Genomic DNA, 15574 nt, shown 5'->3' with positions numbered 1-15574 from the left:
GGCCAGCAGGAGCTCCTGATCGAATGGAATGTATTTTTGGAGAGGAAGAGCGCTAAGAGATGGAGAGACTTCTTCAGCTTCTGCCAATGACCCTCAACTTCCCTGGAAACAGATCACTAGAAACCCCCTTCAGAGCAGAGCTGAAATCTCAAAGATCTATGAGGTTTTCTGCTCTGGTTCCCACCTACTGGTTCATTTTGAAGGAAGGGAAACTGAGGCAAGGGATGGTCATCTAGCTGGCCAATACTCATCTCTTCTGAGAAAACTCACTAAACATAGAACATCGTCCCCTGCAGAAAGTCCATACTTCAATGTAAGTGGGAGGGTCAGGGTGGGCATTCATGGGGTTGTAGTGCTAGGATCCCCACCCCATGGAGACACAGAACCCGCTGTGCAGGGGCAGCACCTACCCCACTGTTGCTCCTGGCCTGACAATTTCTAATTGTGGCAAGAACAGCAATGGCCATTCCCCTGAGACTTGGCTGTGCATTCCCAGACGCTACCAGCACACAATGGTCCCTACTTGTCCGGTGTAAACATTGCCAAATATGACAAACAATAACATCGCCACAACAGAAAACTAAGGTGCCAAGAGAGGCAGCACGGGTCTTTGCGAATAGTCTGGGGCTAGGAATCTATTAACACAGGTGCAGCCAATCCATGCCATGGTCATGACCCTCTTTTGTCTGAATTACATCATCTATAAGCTAAAAAAGACAATTCCTTATGTTTCCATCAAGAGCTTTGGAAAGGGTCAAGTATGTTGGCACATGGGAAACCAGCATGGGCTACATAGCAAGACCCTTCCTCAGAAAATAAAAACAAAATCAGCTTTAGAAAAACATTAAACACTAGACAATTATAAGTAGTGGTAATGCTGAGGGCAACACCCCGCAATAACAGCGCAGTTATTTCACAGAATGAACATTTAAGAAACGCCAATATGCACAGGCTCTGTTCTAACCACCAAGCACGAGAGGGTAAGCAAGGCCTGTGTGGAGCCTGCACCTCCACAGTTTCACCCCAGCAGGGGGGTCATGACGGCCAGAAGCAAATATGTAAACGGCAGCATGTGGGCAGTGTCTCGCAGAGACATGGGACAGGGCTAGAGGTCAGGTGAAGGAGTCACGAAAGACTCCCCTGAGGAGACCTGAGGTCAGCTGGTCAGTCTCCTGGGCGTGGCTGAAGGAAAAGCAGGCACGGAGGTATGTGGTTCAGACATGATACTGATGGTGAGGGGTCTGAGGCCAGAGCCGAGTGACCTGCCAAATCCCATGGTCAGTGTGTAGCCCAGCAGGCCTCTGCATCCGCAGCCTCTTTCTGACTTCCAGCAACTCAGGAGACCAAGGTCGCTTTCAGCTGCCCATCCTCAACTGTTTCTACACTGTGGTTCATTTTCTTGGGCATAGAGCGACAAGAAGAACCCGCGTAGCTGCGGCCCCAGCAGTCCTGGAGTCTACAGATCAGGTATGCTACATCAAGGGATCTCATCCTTGACATGAACACTGACCTGTGACCTCTCCTCCTCTGCAGCTGACGGGAAACAAAGCAAGCATGGAGGGCATATGATCTGATACTTACTAGGACTTTCTTCAGTCCCTTGGTACTAATCAGATTTCCTCAATCTCAGGGTATGGACAAAATATCACTCAACTCAATGTCACGACTGGCAAGAGCCCACAGGCCCAAAAAGCCCAGACAGAGGAGACGGCCTGGAACCAGAGTCTCCTATAGACTCTGCCAAAGCTTCCAACTGCAGTCAGTTCCCTGTAAGAGGTAATAATATGCCTAATGATTATATTGCAGGGCCTTTTAATTACAATGCCTTGAAGGTTTGTACTTTATACTTTTCAAAGTTCTTTCCATTGAGATAATGCTGACAAAGTGAGCTTTTAAGTAGACTTTTCAAATACGTGGTCTTATTCAAACATTACCTGGTTTTAATCCCATAATGATATTTGGAGAGAGCCGCGCATACATCTAGCACTCATGGGAAACACACAGAGGGTGGAATCTCTATCCTGGGCCACACAACCCAGAGAGAAATACAGGACATTCTTTCCGGCTCCTAAGGACTGCCGAAAGTATCTCTGAGCTTCATGGGGAGGCAGGCTATGCCAAGGACACAAAACAAGAGAAGGGAGCACCAAGAGCGTTTAGAATCTGCTAGGCAAAACAAAAGCAAAGCAACACAAAATGCTTGTGGTCATTCTGACGCTCTTTGGAGGCCAAGGAATTCAAGTGGGTGAAAGCTTGTCACTCTCCAAAACAAACAAGGGCCCTAGAGACCTAACTCAAGGAGAATTAAGGTGAAGTCGCCACCCTTGTAGTGATGTTTGTCCCCATACAAGGAACTACATATAGGTGGCCAGAGCTGCAAGGCACCTGTTGATTTAGATGAAAACCAGTTTCTAATGTGCTTAAGAGCAGGCTCAGCCACTCAGACAGCTGCCTGCTTCTAGTCCTGACTCTCCCCACAGCCTTGACCTAGCTAGAGCACATGGGGACCACACTAGCTTGAGATAGACCTAGACCCTAGCATCTCACTGACCAAGACCAGACAGAATCTGCTATGAGTTTCAGAGAAGCAAAGGTGGATTTTTTTTAAAAGGACCTTTTACTTTGGAAAAGAAAGTGAACATGGAAGCTAGTGAGACTACTCATCAGTTAAGAGCATGTAGCCTCTAGCTGAGGATCCAGGCCCAGTTCCAAGCACTTATGCCTGGTGGCTTGCAACCACTTGTAATTCCAGCTCCAGGGAATCCAACTCCCTCTTCTGGTCTCTGCAGATACCTTTGCATGCATAAAAACACATGTGCTTACACATTCTTTTTTTTTTTGGAACATTAAGAAAACCTTATATTCAGGAAATAAGCACAATTGTATAGACATGAAATGACTCACAGGTTGGCAGATGTCTAGTCACAGGTGAACCTGGTTAAGGTGACTTCCTTTTTCTTTTCTGATGCCTGTAAGGAGTGATGGGAATGTAGATGCTAGACTCGCATAGTGTGGCAAGATCTAGAACATGGCAACCTGTGGTCTTAGGGTTTCTTAGAGTTTCCCCGAGGCTTCCAGAGGAATGCCCAAGGTCTCAGTTGGCCCATGAATAAGGACCAGTTTGCATTGTGCTGCAAGGTTCCGCTGCCTTCTGTCCCTTTCTCGTTCTGGCAAGGTGATTAAAGCCCCCTGATCCAGAAGACTCATCTCTGGACTCAGGCATGATGCTCACACAGCAAGCACATCAAAGCAAACCATTGGCCTAACCAACCTGCCAGGACTGAGCAGCGGCTTCTCCATTCTGCAACCAGTTACCAACCACAGAAAAGGGGACAGAAAAGAACCAAGACGTACAATTGTCGTCGGGAGGTTAAATTTTAAGCACAAAGCAGTTGGGAGCTATAGCCTCCCTTGAAGAGCCACAGGCAGGGTAAGCTCGCGTAACTATGATCAGATTGCTGGCCTCTGCTGTCCCTGGAGTGGGATCTTGTCCAGGGATTTGGGATCTTTGACTGACTCCTGGTCCACAAATGTTCAGCTGTGACCTTAAGTGCTTCTAAATTCCTCCAGGGAGAAGGTCACACCTGCTGGCGGAGAGAAAAGGGCTCTGACTGTCCACCCAGGTGACTCCGAAAGACGATTCCTTTTTGCTCCCCACTCTACCGGCACTGCCAGACCCAGAACATCAGAGCTGGGTTTTAGGGAGTGGTGTGGCTACATAGCAGAAAAGGAGAAGGTCACAGAGCCACTTGGACAGAGCATCTGGGCAGGATGTGTGAAGAAGAGCTACCAGGAGAGACTGACCAGCAATGGTCCGACGCGGCCTTGGCTGGGGAACTCCCTCACGCGGTGGGTGTCGTATCTTTCTCTAAAGAGAAATGGCAAGAAGGGATAGAATGCATGACCTCACGAAATCCCTCAGGGGACAAAGGCTTTGCCATCAGAGCAAGAATATGAGGATGCAGGGCATCACCGTTGTAGGGCTCATTCCCTTTCTGGTTCCCATTCTGAACTCTAGCACCTATTACTCCCAAGTAGTTGTGCAAGCAAAACAGAAACGTGTACCTAAATAAGAGCCAGTTGCGTAAGACCTGTGGGCGCTGTGCCTGAGGTCGCTGTTACGGAGGACCACCAAGGCTTCCTTCAGTCAGTCCTAGGTGTTCACACTCCAGCTTGGCTCATGGGAGAAGGATAACGACAGTGCCCTGAACAGCTTCTATTGTCCCCAAAGAGGAACGCTAAAGATTTCATCACCAGACTTGAGAAGACCTGTCCCCAAATTTCCTAGGACAGGCTCAGGCCCAGGCCCCATCTCTTCTATTACATGAGCTACTGATTCAGCACTGGAAGAGGCACTTGCCAGCCCTGGCCTGTACACTTCTTCTCAGTTCCTACCATCTTCTGTTTTTGTTTTCCTTTCCATAACAAGATGGCAGCATCCTAAAGATGCAGCTAGGATATCCATCAATGTCAACCACCACACACGCGTCATTTGAAGAGGCCAGAGCAGGTCAAATGCCTCGCTGTGATGCTTCTGTGCAGCACAGTCCCCGGATCAGTAGATAGCCCTGCAAACACACATGCTCAGTGCAGGGCCGCCGTTACCACAAACCTCACAAACCTCATCACTTGCGTGATGATTATCACATACAGAGGGGTTGAACTGATCTGAGCCTCTGGTTTCCCATCTCTCTGCACGACGGTGCCCATATTCCCGAATTCCTTCTAGAAACAACTACAGAGCACCTAAAAGGGAGATAGGAAAGCAGGTTTTAAAATAATTATTCAATGAAAAAATTCAGAATGAAGACCAGCTTGATACAGTGGCTGCAGTGTGTTGCTGGCCAAAGAAGGCTTTCCAGGAAAGACGCTCTCTGACAGCTGGTGTCTAGCTGCACAACTTCCCACCAGGCAATGGGTTAACTTCTGAGTTAAGCCGGGGGACTCTGCCGTTCAGCTGGCGTTTGCCTGAGAATATCATATATCTCGGATGTGTGGCATTGACATACTAACCTGCCTGATCCTGCCTTTGATAGCAGGTAATGTTCATCTGGCCCATGACCTCCCCCGTTATTTTCTTTTTTGTTCTTACTAAGCAGAAACCCATGAAGGGAAGTTGTGTGGATGGAGAGAGCTGAGTCCAAGAAATGGGCTTTCTAACTAAACCAGGGCGCATCAACAAAGCAAGTCGGGAACTTTTTTTTTTTTTTTTTTTAATGAAACATGATTTCGGAGAGAAACAGAAAGGATCAAGGTTTTATAGTCCACATCGAAAATCAGACATTCCTGCTCTTGGGCAATGTGGAATCTTCTTGGAAAGGCAAGAACAAATAAAATGTCACTAGATAGCAAGGAACTATAACCGTCTCTTTGGCAAACATAAGCAGAAGCTATAACAAATGGAGGGGAGGTGACAGAGTGGAAATGACCATGGGATTCTATTAAAGGAAGAGCGCTTAGGCCTATGGGAGGAAAAGTGGGAGCCATTTAGGTAGAGAGGAAAGCCAACCAGGCATGGGCTAAGGTAAAGAAACAGGTAGGAATGAGTACGACGGCAATGCCTTTGTGGCAGAGGAGAGAAACTTGTGACTGGAACTCAGGAGGCATCATGGGTAATAGTGAGTGGAGCAAGTGGGAGATCTGGGTGGGCTCCTCGTTGCCAGCAAAGTCAACCATCACATAGACTCCCCTTGGAAAGGACTTTGGGTCAAGCTGCTACCTTTTCATTTAGGTGCTGGGCATCTAGCTAATCCTTGGATATCTTCAGAGAAACAGCCTAGTCTGCATAGAACCCCCTTGCCACAAGGGAGATTGGCTGTGCTCCCAGGACAACAGGGAAGTATTGGTACCATGTAAACGTCTTTATTAGCCTAGGAAAACCATGCCAGTGCCAGGGCTTTTCCTAAGCAAATGTATGGGTAATCCATTTCCATCTAATGCCAGACGACTAGAGTGGGGCCACAGATTCCCACAGAGGGCACTAGAATTCCCTCTGGCTTCACCAAATGGGTGGGGCACATTGGCTGAGCCAAAACAGCATGGTGTCAGAAATAAAGCCAGAAAGAGAAGCTGAGATGGGGCCTTGACTTTTATGCCCCACCCACCATTAATTCCCTTAAGTCCTGGGTATAGAATAGAAGAGACTTCTGCTAGATGGTGATGTGGCTACAATTATAGACACTCCCTTGTCACCAGTGAAATGTGACCTTCATATTTTCTTTATCTGAATACCTAGGTAAACATTTATTGTGCAAGCACACAAATAAAGGCTTTAAAGGTGAAATGTGGTGTGTCTGGTAACACCACACTGCTCTAAGCCTGGGACAAGAAAGCCTTTTGGCTCTGCACATGCTCTCTCTCTCCCTTTACCCTAGGCACCAAAATTAGCTCCATCGACCTCAGCCAGGCCTGGAGTGAAGGCTGTCATTCTAAAATAGCATCTGAGAACTCTTGGACACACCAGAGAGAAACACAAGGGTACAGTGGCTCACAAAAAACTTACTGAAAAAGCTATTGCACTGGGCTGATTTAACAAAAAAAAAAAACTAAATATATAGGAAAAAAGCAATATTACAAGTTCTGGAACTTGGGGAACTGCCCACATGGCATATTTTATATATCTTGATTTACTCTATCAAGCACTACTATTTTCATTCAGAAAGCACTAGAAGGTCATAGTTTCATTTAAAAAAATATTGTAGAGGTTGTATGGTCATAAAAGTATTTATGAAATGGCTATCCAACATTTTACTTTATAAACATGCACAGTCTTATTTCTAGGCTGCTCTACACACATCATGTCTGCTTCTCCCATTCACCTAGCAGTTGAGAATTATTTTTAAAACTTTGTTCTGAAAAGGTAAGCTTCTAAGCCCCTTGAAGGTATAATTTTCTGTTATTCCCACACAGAATTTATAAACAAAGCCAAGTGACGTGTGCATGTGTGTGTGTGTGTGTGTGTGTGTGTGTGTGTGTGTATGCTCAAAGGCACTCTTTTCCTGCAACCGTGTATGACGTATTTTCCAGAACAATCTTTCTCAACACTCCAAAGTGCTTCAGCAACAGGAAGTCGTAAAGGTAGGAAGGAGGCCAGTAAATATTTGCTGCAATTACTCATTAGTAATGAGCCGAGCTAGAGCTGCAGTTTGAGTTGCTTCCTTGACCGTGCCCCCCACCCACCCAAACCAAACCAAACCAAACCAGGCGCCTGAGGCGGTGTCCTGGGGCCCAGCCCTGCCACACCTAGATCCACCTCTAGGTTTGGCTTCAGATGACGTGGTTTGGTTCTTTCAGCAGCTCTAGTTCCCCAATGCAAAAAGACGATACCATACTGTTCTTGTTTCCCCATCTCCTACAAGAGGCAGTCAGGATGAATCTCACACAGTGATGACAGTCAGAGTTTCTAACCATGAGTGAATGTGTATTCATTCGCAGTTACCTTCAGAAGACAGAACGCTACATAGCTAGTCACGCAGCATCGTGGTTTAAATTATTACCAGTCCCAATCATATACTAGAGTTGACATATTTTAAAGGACTTACGAATTTTCTTAGATGGATCCTATGTATCCTCTTATTCTTAGCAAACTACCGACTTCCCACAGTTAGAGGCCAACTAACTATGAACTTCAAACCAACAAGAGACCAAAGGAGGCCACGAAAATCCTGACTTACATGTAAGAGCGGCAGTGGCCGCACCCTGGCATTTGGGAGTAGCCAGTACGGCAGCGGGACTCAGCCTCTAAACCAGTGGTGCTCACCTTCCTGATGCTGCAAACCTTTACTACAGTTCCTCATGTTGTGGTGACCCCAACCAGAAAATTATTCCGCTGCTACTTTATAACTGTAATTGTGCTACTGTTAAGAACCATAATATGCAAATTTGTCTTCTGATGGTCTTAGGTGATCCCTGTGAAAAGGCCATTTGATCCCCAGAGATACTGAGATCCACAGGTTGAGAATGACTACTCATGACTCTCACGGTCAACAGGGCAGCATAGGAGATCCATGTTTGTATCTCCATGGTTGGTCACATAGTCTAACCAGGTGGAAGCCAAGAATCTTCTGATTCCTAGCACTTACCTATGACATCTAAATTGTTTTTTTTCAATTGGAAGTTGTCACTAGAAGAGTGACAGTGGGTGAAGAGTGTGGTGAGTCACTAGGGGAATATAGGGAAGTTTCAAAGGTCCATTTCCATGGCTCTGTGGAATTAAGACAACTATAGGTGGATATATATATATATATATATGGATATATATATATACATACATACATACATACATACATACATATTTTTTAATTATAGGGGGCATGTGTGGGTGACTGCAGTGCCTGTGAAGGCGGGGTGTCAGATCCCCTAGGAGCTGGATTTAGAGGCAGTTATGGGCATGTAGGTGCTGGGAGTCAAACCCATGTCTTTGAAAGATCAGTGCTCTTAGTGCTGAGTTAGTTCTCTAGCGTGCATGCACATGTGCGCGTACACACACACACACACACACACACACACACACACACATCTTAATGTGTGTGTTTTACTTACCAGCAAGCCATTCTTTCTGAAACCTCATTCTGTTTGAGAAAGCAACCTACTTCCTAGGATCTGGCATGCAGATTACTCATAACCTTAAAGAATTTTCTGCTTTCTGGTAGGCGACACTATATTAAAGGAGCCTTAAGGATGTATTGGAGGTCATAAGCAAACCAGAATTACTTGAGCAATTAGGGGAAAAAAAATAGTCACTCAGAAGTTCCTAACACTTGGGTCATTGTCACACTTATCTCTTTGGTTTGGGAGATCTCAAAGGACTTCGACATTTTTCTCAATCACACGCTTTCAGATCAGTTTCTGTGCCTTTTAACAAGCATGACCAGACAAATGGAACCGAACTGCAAACTCTACTTGAAAACTGCAAGTCTCACTGGCTGTATGTATCCACAGGGGCTCCATCACAACCACTGCACACACACACACTGTGACACACAACTGTTGCAATGGTGGTTTCTCCCTCTGCTATGATATGTTTCAGGGTAATCACGGTTTGTGGCAAGGAAACTCCAAAAGACCTCAAGGTTCTTAGTACAGGGACTTGTGCTGCTCACCAGATAGGGCTCTATAAAAATACAAAATATGATCACAACAATCATAACCATTTTTATCCCCCCCCCCATTCATTCTTTCCTTCCTGTGCTGGCAATTTCAAAAGATCAAAGAGTCAGAGGAAGTCCTGTGCATCTTGATTTGTAGATGATTCTTCAGAAGCCACAGAGGAAGAGCACCTAACAGGTCCCTGTACAATGGAGTCTGAAGACTGAGCAGTTATTGAAGTCTTGCCACCAGCAAAGGGTGGGTGGAAAGCTTTGAACTTCTAGGGGCAGTAAAGACCTGTCTCCTGTTCAAGGTGAGGGGGAAAAGATCTATAAAAAAAATAAGAGAGATTCCGGGAGTTCCAGGAATACCCTTTGGCTCTTTAGTTCCTGCCTGTGTGTGGGGTTTGATACAAGGGATGAGTCATAGGAGAGAAAGTCATTATAATAATTATAAACACAACAACAAAAGAAGTTATCATTTATAGAGTGCTTACCACATTCACACATGGTATTAAGTGCTTTATGGGCCTCTTAGGGAAGGCCAGGAGGCACGGAACAGTTGGTAAGACTGTGGACTCTGGAGATACTTTGCCCAAGTGGAGGCTCAGCTCTCTGCTATACTGCCTGGGACATGGGGCAGCAACCTCGCTGTACTTGAGTTCCCATCAGCGGAGCGGGGATAATGACAGGGCTTATCTCACTGGGCTGGTACAGGGATTAAGAAAGTTAATCCATGTAAAGTTCTGAGGATAGGGCTGACTGGCACCGGAGACTGAGTGTGCAGCTTTTTGTCTTGTCCATCCGCGCACAGCAGGTTCACTTCCCCTAGAACTCATCCATTTCTGGAATACAAAAGAATCTCCAAATGGTGGGTAATAATGGAAAATGTGAGTGTCAATTTCTTTTCATGCCCTTCCCAAGATAAGAAAGACACTAGCTCTGAAATGTAGGCCCAGGCAGCCTGCAGCCTCCACAGAAAGATCTTGAAACTCAGGGCAGCTCTAGGCTGCTAAACAAGCCAACCAGGAAGGCCTTGCCTCTTCCAGATGACAGCACCTCTGAAAGGCTGCTAGGAGCTGAGCAAGGGATGGGGGCAGAGGATGCTTGCCCAGCATGTACAAAGTTCTGGGTTCAGTCCTCAAGGGAGATCGACAATAACTTAAAAAGAACATAAAAAAGTCAAAAGAAGCAAACATGCACTTGGTAGAATTTTGGACACTGAATACTACAGGAGGCCGGTTTAACAGAGCTCAGGGGAAGAGCCCAGTCCCTTTCCAGCCTTTGTGCACTTATCACAGTCAACTCTACAGCTGTCCTCACTGGAAGCAGAAACCTCTAGCTGTCACTGTGGAGGCCTGCAAGTCCTCCCTCCATCGTCGTCACAGTGTGTTTCCTTACTCTACCCCCAAGTGCTAACTTCTACCACTGCTGGGCTGTCTCCGGGATCCAGTATATGCTGGTGTCCAGTATCAGTATCTATATCTTTTTATGTGTCTTTCAGGAACACTGTGAGCCAGATTCCCCCACTTAACGTCAATGTGTCTAGATAATGATGTGTGTTGTTAGCAAGTGAAATGTCACTCAGGAGTTTCTTTTCTTTAGCTTCAAATATTTGAACCCTACAAGAGAAAAGCCATTATGGGTGATGATACCTACGGCTTCTTGTGTGGTTCTCTCTGCTTCCCAGTACAGACCAAGCAATTGGCAGTGTGAAACCTATTTCCCGTTCCTTAGCTTTCAAGCATCTCTTTTCAGACTGGGAGTGCTCGCTCTGCCCCTTGCTGATCAATATCGTGCATGTATATCATCACAAGGGTCGACAGCACGGGGCTGCAGTGTAAACTACAGGTAAAGAATACGGAGGTTTTGGGAGGAAGCGCTGCTGACTCAGCAACAGGGCAAAGGTTCAGTAGTTTGTGCACTACAAAAGTTTCCTTAGTTTGGTCAGGACATAAAATGAAGAAAGCTCCCTCGGGGTAAAATGGAAAGGGAGCTATCATATTGATATAGGACAGAACTGAGGGAGATCCTAAAAAATAAAAAAGCAAATAAGTGAGAAGTGCTGAATAGGAAAGACTGCCTCAAAGAGGAAAGGCCTAAACTTTGAAAGAATCACAAGGACTTTCAAAGGTATTAGGTCCACGTCTGGGGGCATTAAGAATTGCTTGCTTGTTCCTTTCATCTCTAAACACTTTACACCATAGATTCCTAGAATACTAGAAATCACCATGCACGCGCGCACGCACACACAGAAGCGGTGACATAGAAACTGATTTATGGGGTAAATAAAGCAGGCTGTTTTCATCTCACAGCTTTCACCCTGTGAAAATGCCTAACGGGGCCACACAACAGTCTGGTAGCTGTGGAATGTTCTCCACTTCACAAAGCAACTTGCTACATGCAGGAACTAAGGAGGGCCTTGTCATGGTTTTGCTCAGTGACGTCTACCAGAGTAATAGTTTTTTGTTGTTGTTGTTGCTGTTTTGTTTTGTTTCTCCCGGAAATAAAGGAAAACTATCAAGCCTTGGATTTACATTTCCCAGAGTTAGTAGATACAGAAAGCAGCGCTAACTGACTGGTAGGCAATTTTTCGGCCACAGCTGGAAGGCTCTTGCAATTAACTAGGAAAGTAAATCCCCTGTTTTGAAGGTCCGGGGTCTGGTGGTGGTGATGGGGGATCTCCACTAGCTCCTTGGAAATCCTCAGTGGCTAGAAGCGCATCAGGGCTGGGGGCTCTGCTGGCCACATACTAACTACGGGCTGTAAAGCGCTGACATTCTGCTTCTTATCAGCACCAATTTTCCTTGTGAGGAGGGAGATGTTTTACCATTCCTGGACCTTACCCAGAAAGAGAAAATATTTTTTATGGCTTCCATGCTTGTTTACAAAATAATCTTTAACCCATAATAAAGCAAAACCAAATAAACAAACAAACAAGCAAACTCTTTGATCTGTCATGACACCTTCTAAATTTCCGTGAAAGCTGTATGAAGCACAGTTTAAGTGCCTGGACTGACAGTGTTATAGACCAGTTCTCGAGCATTCTCTAGTTCCGGTAAATCAGTGAAAAACGCTGACGGGTGTTGAAGGAATTCTTATTAGAAAATAAGTTTCAGCCTGAGAAACCCATCCAGATTTATGTTTCCTCGACTTGGACAAGCGATGGACTTTGGTTTCATTTTCCGATGGAACTGAGAATTGAGCCAGAGTTGAAAAACGTGAAGGTCCAAGTGTCTCCAATTCCTTGTGCACCCTTGCCCCTAGCAAAAGAGCACTCGTGAAAAGTCCCTGGACCAGAGTCTGGCTTAGGCCTGGGCTTGGAGTCCTGGGCATCCGAGGACGTTCTGCTCTGCAAACCTCCACTTGAGAACATCCACACTTAGCCCTTCCTAGAGTCAGGGACCTTGGCGGGTTGATGCGCCTCTGCTTCATCTAAAGAGAGCTGATCATGCTTCCCCCAAAGCCTGATCAGTCAACAATTAAAAACCTGGCACTTAATTATTATGGATAAACATATCCACCCACACAGGGATGTCTGGGAATAAAACAATCCTTCTGGCTTCTTGAGGGGCTGTTTCTAGAATGAAAAACATGCAAATGTTCAAGAATGTTCTGGAGAAGAAACAGCTCTTAAACCAATAAAAATACAAATCTTTCAGAACGACCAGTGGATGGAATTACCAGTTCAGGAAACCCTGCAGCTCACGTTTTCATGAGGTGCTTGGGAAGCTTCGGGCAGCCACTTAAGGGATACCAGCTTTCAGGGCCCTGCTTCACAGTTTTTAATCTCAGTGCTCCAAGAAGCTAGCCAACACGACCGGAGTCTCCAAACTATTATCCTATCAGGAATTGGGCCTTGAGGGACTTCCACAGACTTGCCCTGCCTTTCCTTCACACACACGCACACACACACACACACACACACACACACACACACACCCTGCCGAGCTACCACTAGGGCACTGCACTACCTATGGCGACCTCCTAGGGGGTTCACGGGCTGCAGTTCACTGGTTCTTAAAGTGGCCACACTCATCGATAATTTTTGTGTCATTATGCAACTTTGCTCCTATTGAGACACCCATACTCTTCAACAACTCTCTGTAAAGGAGGCTGTGAAAGCCGGTATGGAAATAGCTTTGCCCACTCAACCCCGTTTCTCCCAGTGATTGGTAGAGCTAAGAGCAAGATGACACTTCTCACTGATCACCACCAGGTCTCTTCTCTGCAAATTCGACAATCACCCATAGGCACCAGAGTAATAAAATGTTTAACAAATTCCCCTGGTGTTGATAGTTTATGATTGCATTCTGATTGGCTTTACAGCTTAAATCTTTTCCCTTACTTCTCTACCCTCAAAGGACACAGCACCCCAGAGCTGTATGGTGGGTGACAATGGGAAATATAGAACCGGACTCTACACCACCCCCACTCCCGTCACCCAGAGATCAGCCAGTGCAGGGTGCGGGCGCCCCGCCAGGACGGGTGCGATTTGCTCGCGTTTATCAAATCCTTATCGGTGCCCTGAGGTGGGAGCCGGCACTTTCGGCCAGAGGATACACTGTTCCTGGCTTGGGTCCCTACGTGCAAGTCCAAACAAAAGCCAATCTGCTCGGGGTCTGAGCCTTCAGCGCAGTCCTTTACCAGACTGGCTGTGGGTCTCCCATGGCTCGCGCCACTCCGCCGTCACGCGTTCGATTCCGGTCACCCTAGCCAAGTCTCGGAGCGCAGAGCTGGACGCTCTAGCACAAGGCTCGCACCGGTCGAAACAGGAGCAAAGGGCCAGGTGATCAGCCACAAACTTTTGCAGGAGGCGAGCGTGTACTCAGGTCTGCGTGTCCGCATAGTGCGCTTCCACCCAGGTTCTGAGAGAGCCCGGTGTCGACAGATCCGGGGCGGATTGAAGGAGACTCAGGGCAGCGCGAGTTAGCCGGAGTTGCCTCTCACCCAGTGCGGAAGGGTTCGCAAGGGCAAGCCTTCGTGGCTGCCCTTTTCTGTCTTCTTCAGACACTCGGAGAGGCCCGGTGTCGCCGTCCTCTCTGCACATTAAAACACCTGCCCCCGCAGGGCAATCCAGGTCACTACCCACACTCTCTGGTGGAGTTTAGATGTAGGGAGAGCGAAAGGGGGGGGGGGTATCCTAAAACTTGAGTGCCTTCTGGAGCAGGACAGTTGGCCATGTTCTGGCTCCTCAGGCCAGGGCGCGCCCCCGAGTTGCGCTTTGCACTCTGTCCCTTGCTGGTTTGGGGGCGTACAGCCCGCATAGAAGCGCTCTCGAAAGACCTGGAGGGTCTTAGTTTGAAAAGAAAAGCGTGTCTGCTGCTCCAACAGATAAATCCAACAGAAAGACGAAGGTATCAGTCCAGAAACATTTCAAACCACTGGCTGGGGGAAACTTGGTGCTCTGGGGACTACAGACTTTGGAAGGCGCCGCGGAAGCACCCCTGACCTCCAGGGTCATCTCTCTGTGTCTCAAGGTCTTGAACTACTGGATTCGCGACTCAATTTTGCGAAGCCACAGCTACGCGTACCTAAAGCCCGCACCTGCTCACTCTCTCACCCGCACCCCAAGAGCGGTCCTCCTTCTTCCCAGACCTCTCGCGCCCCTCTTGCAAAAGTGCCCCGGGTGGCGCCCGCCTCGCGCAGTTCCGCCACTGTCCGGGACCGAGTTGGTCGCCGGCTCCGACGCCCGCTTACCTTTTCTTCTCCTTGTCAGCTGTCATTGTCGCCGTGTTCCTCCGAGACCCGGAGCACCTGGGTTCCTAGGGGCTGCAGCCGCTGCCTTTGCGGTGGCCCTCGGCGGCTCTCTGTCGCCCCAGCAGGTGTGAAAGGTCTTTAGTGCTCGCAGGTCCGAGTGTCCCGCACAATCAGGTGGAAGTTTGCGGACGGCTGGCTAGGTGCGGAGGAGGAGGAGGAGGGAGGAGAGGGGTGACAGGGAGGAACCTGCAGGAGGAGGCGGGGCCGGGGAAAGGAGTGGGAGGAGGTTGTAAGACGCCAAAAGGGAGCAGCGACAAGGGACCTGAAGTTCCGTTTATCCGCGAACAGGAGTCAGTTTTCTGGGATTTCACAAAACAAAACCAACCAACCAACAAACAAAAAAAGAGTGGTTCGAAAAGAGCGAGTTAGAAGAAATCCGGGGCCAGGCGAGTGCGGCCGCTGAGATGACCATACAGTCTCAGGACACTGCCGAGGATTGTACGGCCGCCTCAGGAGACCTGGAGCGGAACGCTGGGGACTCCGAAGCTGTGCACCGGCCGCTCTCGAATGTCCTGCTTCCTCAGCTGCCAGCCCACTTTAAAAACTCGGACGGCCCGCCCGCGGGAGGGAGCGAGGGGCGCGGGAGTCCGACAGTGGGCCGGGGGTGGGGCCGGGGGCGGATCCTGGGCGGGGCGCCATGCAAGCTCCGCCCCCGCCCTCGGGCTGCCTGCCCACCGCGTCCTGGCCAATGGGGAGGCGCAACCACAGCCTCTGCCTTGACCCCGGCC

General features: G+C 47.9%; 1 protein-coding gene across 1 annotated transcript in view; it reads right to left on the bottom strand.

Moving 5' to 3' along the window:
- Epas1 (endothelial PAS domain protein 1) overlaps positions 1-15369 on the bottom strand; it is an 82118-nt gene extending 66749 nt beyond the window's left edge. Inside the window, exon 1 of the mRNA XM_041631027.1 lies at positions 14787-15369. Coding sequence (XP_041486961.1) covers positions 14787-14812 — 26 coding nt within the window. The 5' untranslated portion in view covers positions 14813-15369. The remainder of the gene's footprint in view (positions 1-14786) is intronic.
- Between the last annotated feature and the right edge of the window lie 205 nt (positions 15370-15574).

This window comes from Microtus oregoni, unplaced genomic scaffold, assembly GCF_018167655.1.
Source record: "Microtus oregoni isolate MIOR12 unplaced genomic scaffold, Mior012 000036F_ref0000092, whole genome shotgun sequence".
Taxonomy (NCBI): Eukaryota; Metazoa; Chordata; class Mammalia; order Rodentia; family Cricetidae; genus Microtus; species Microtus oregoni.
This window is presented reverse-complemented; position numbering and strand designations above follow the sequence as displayed.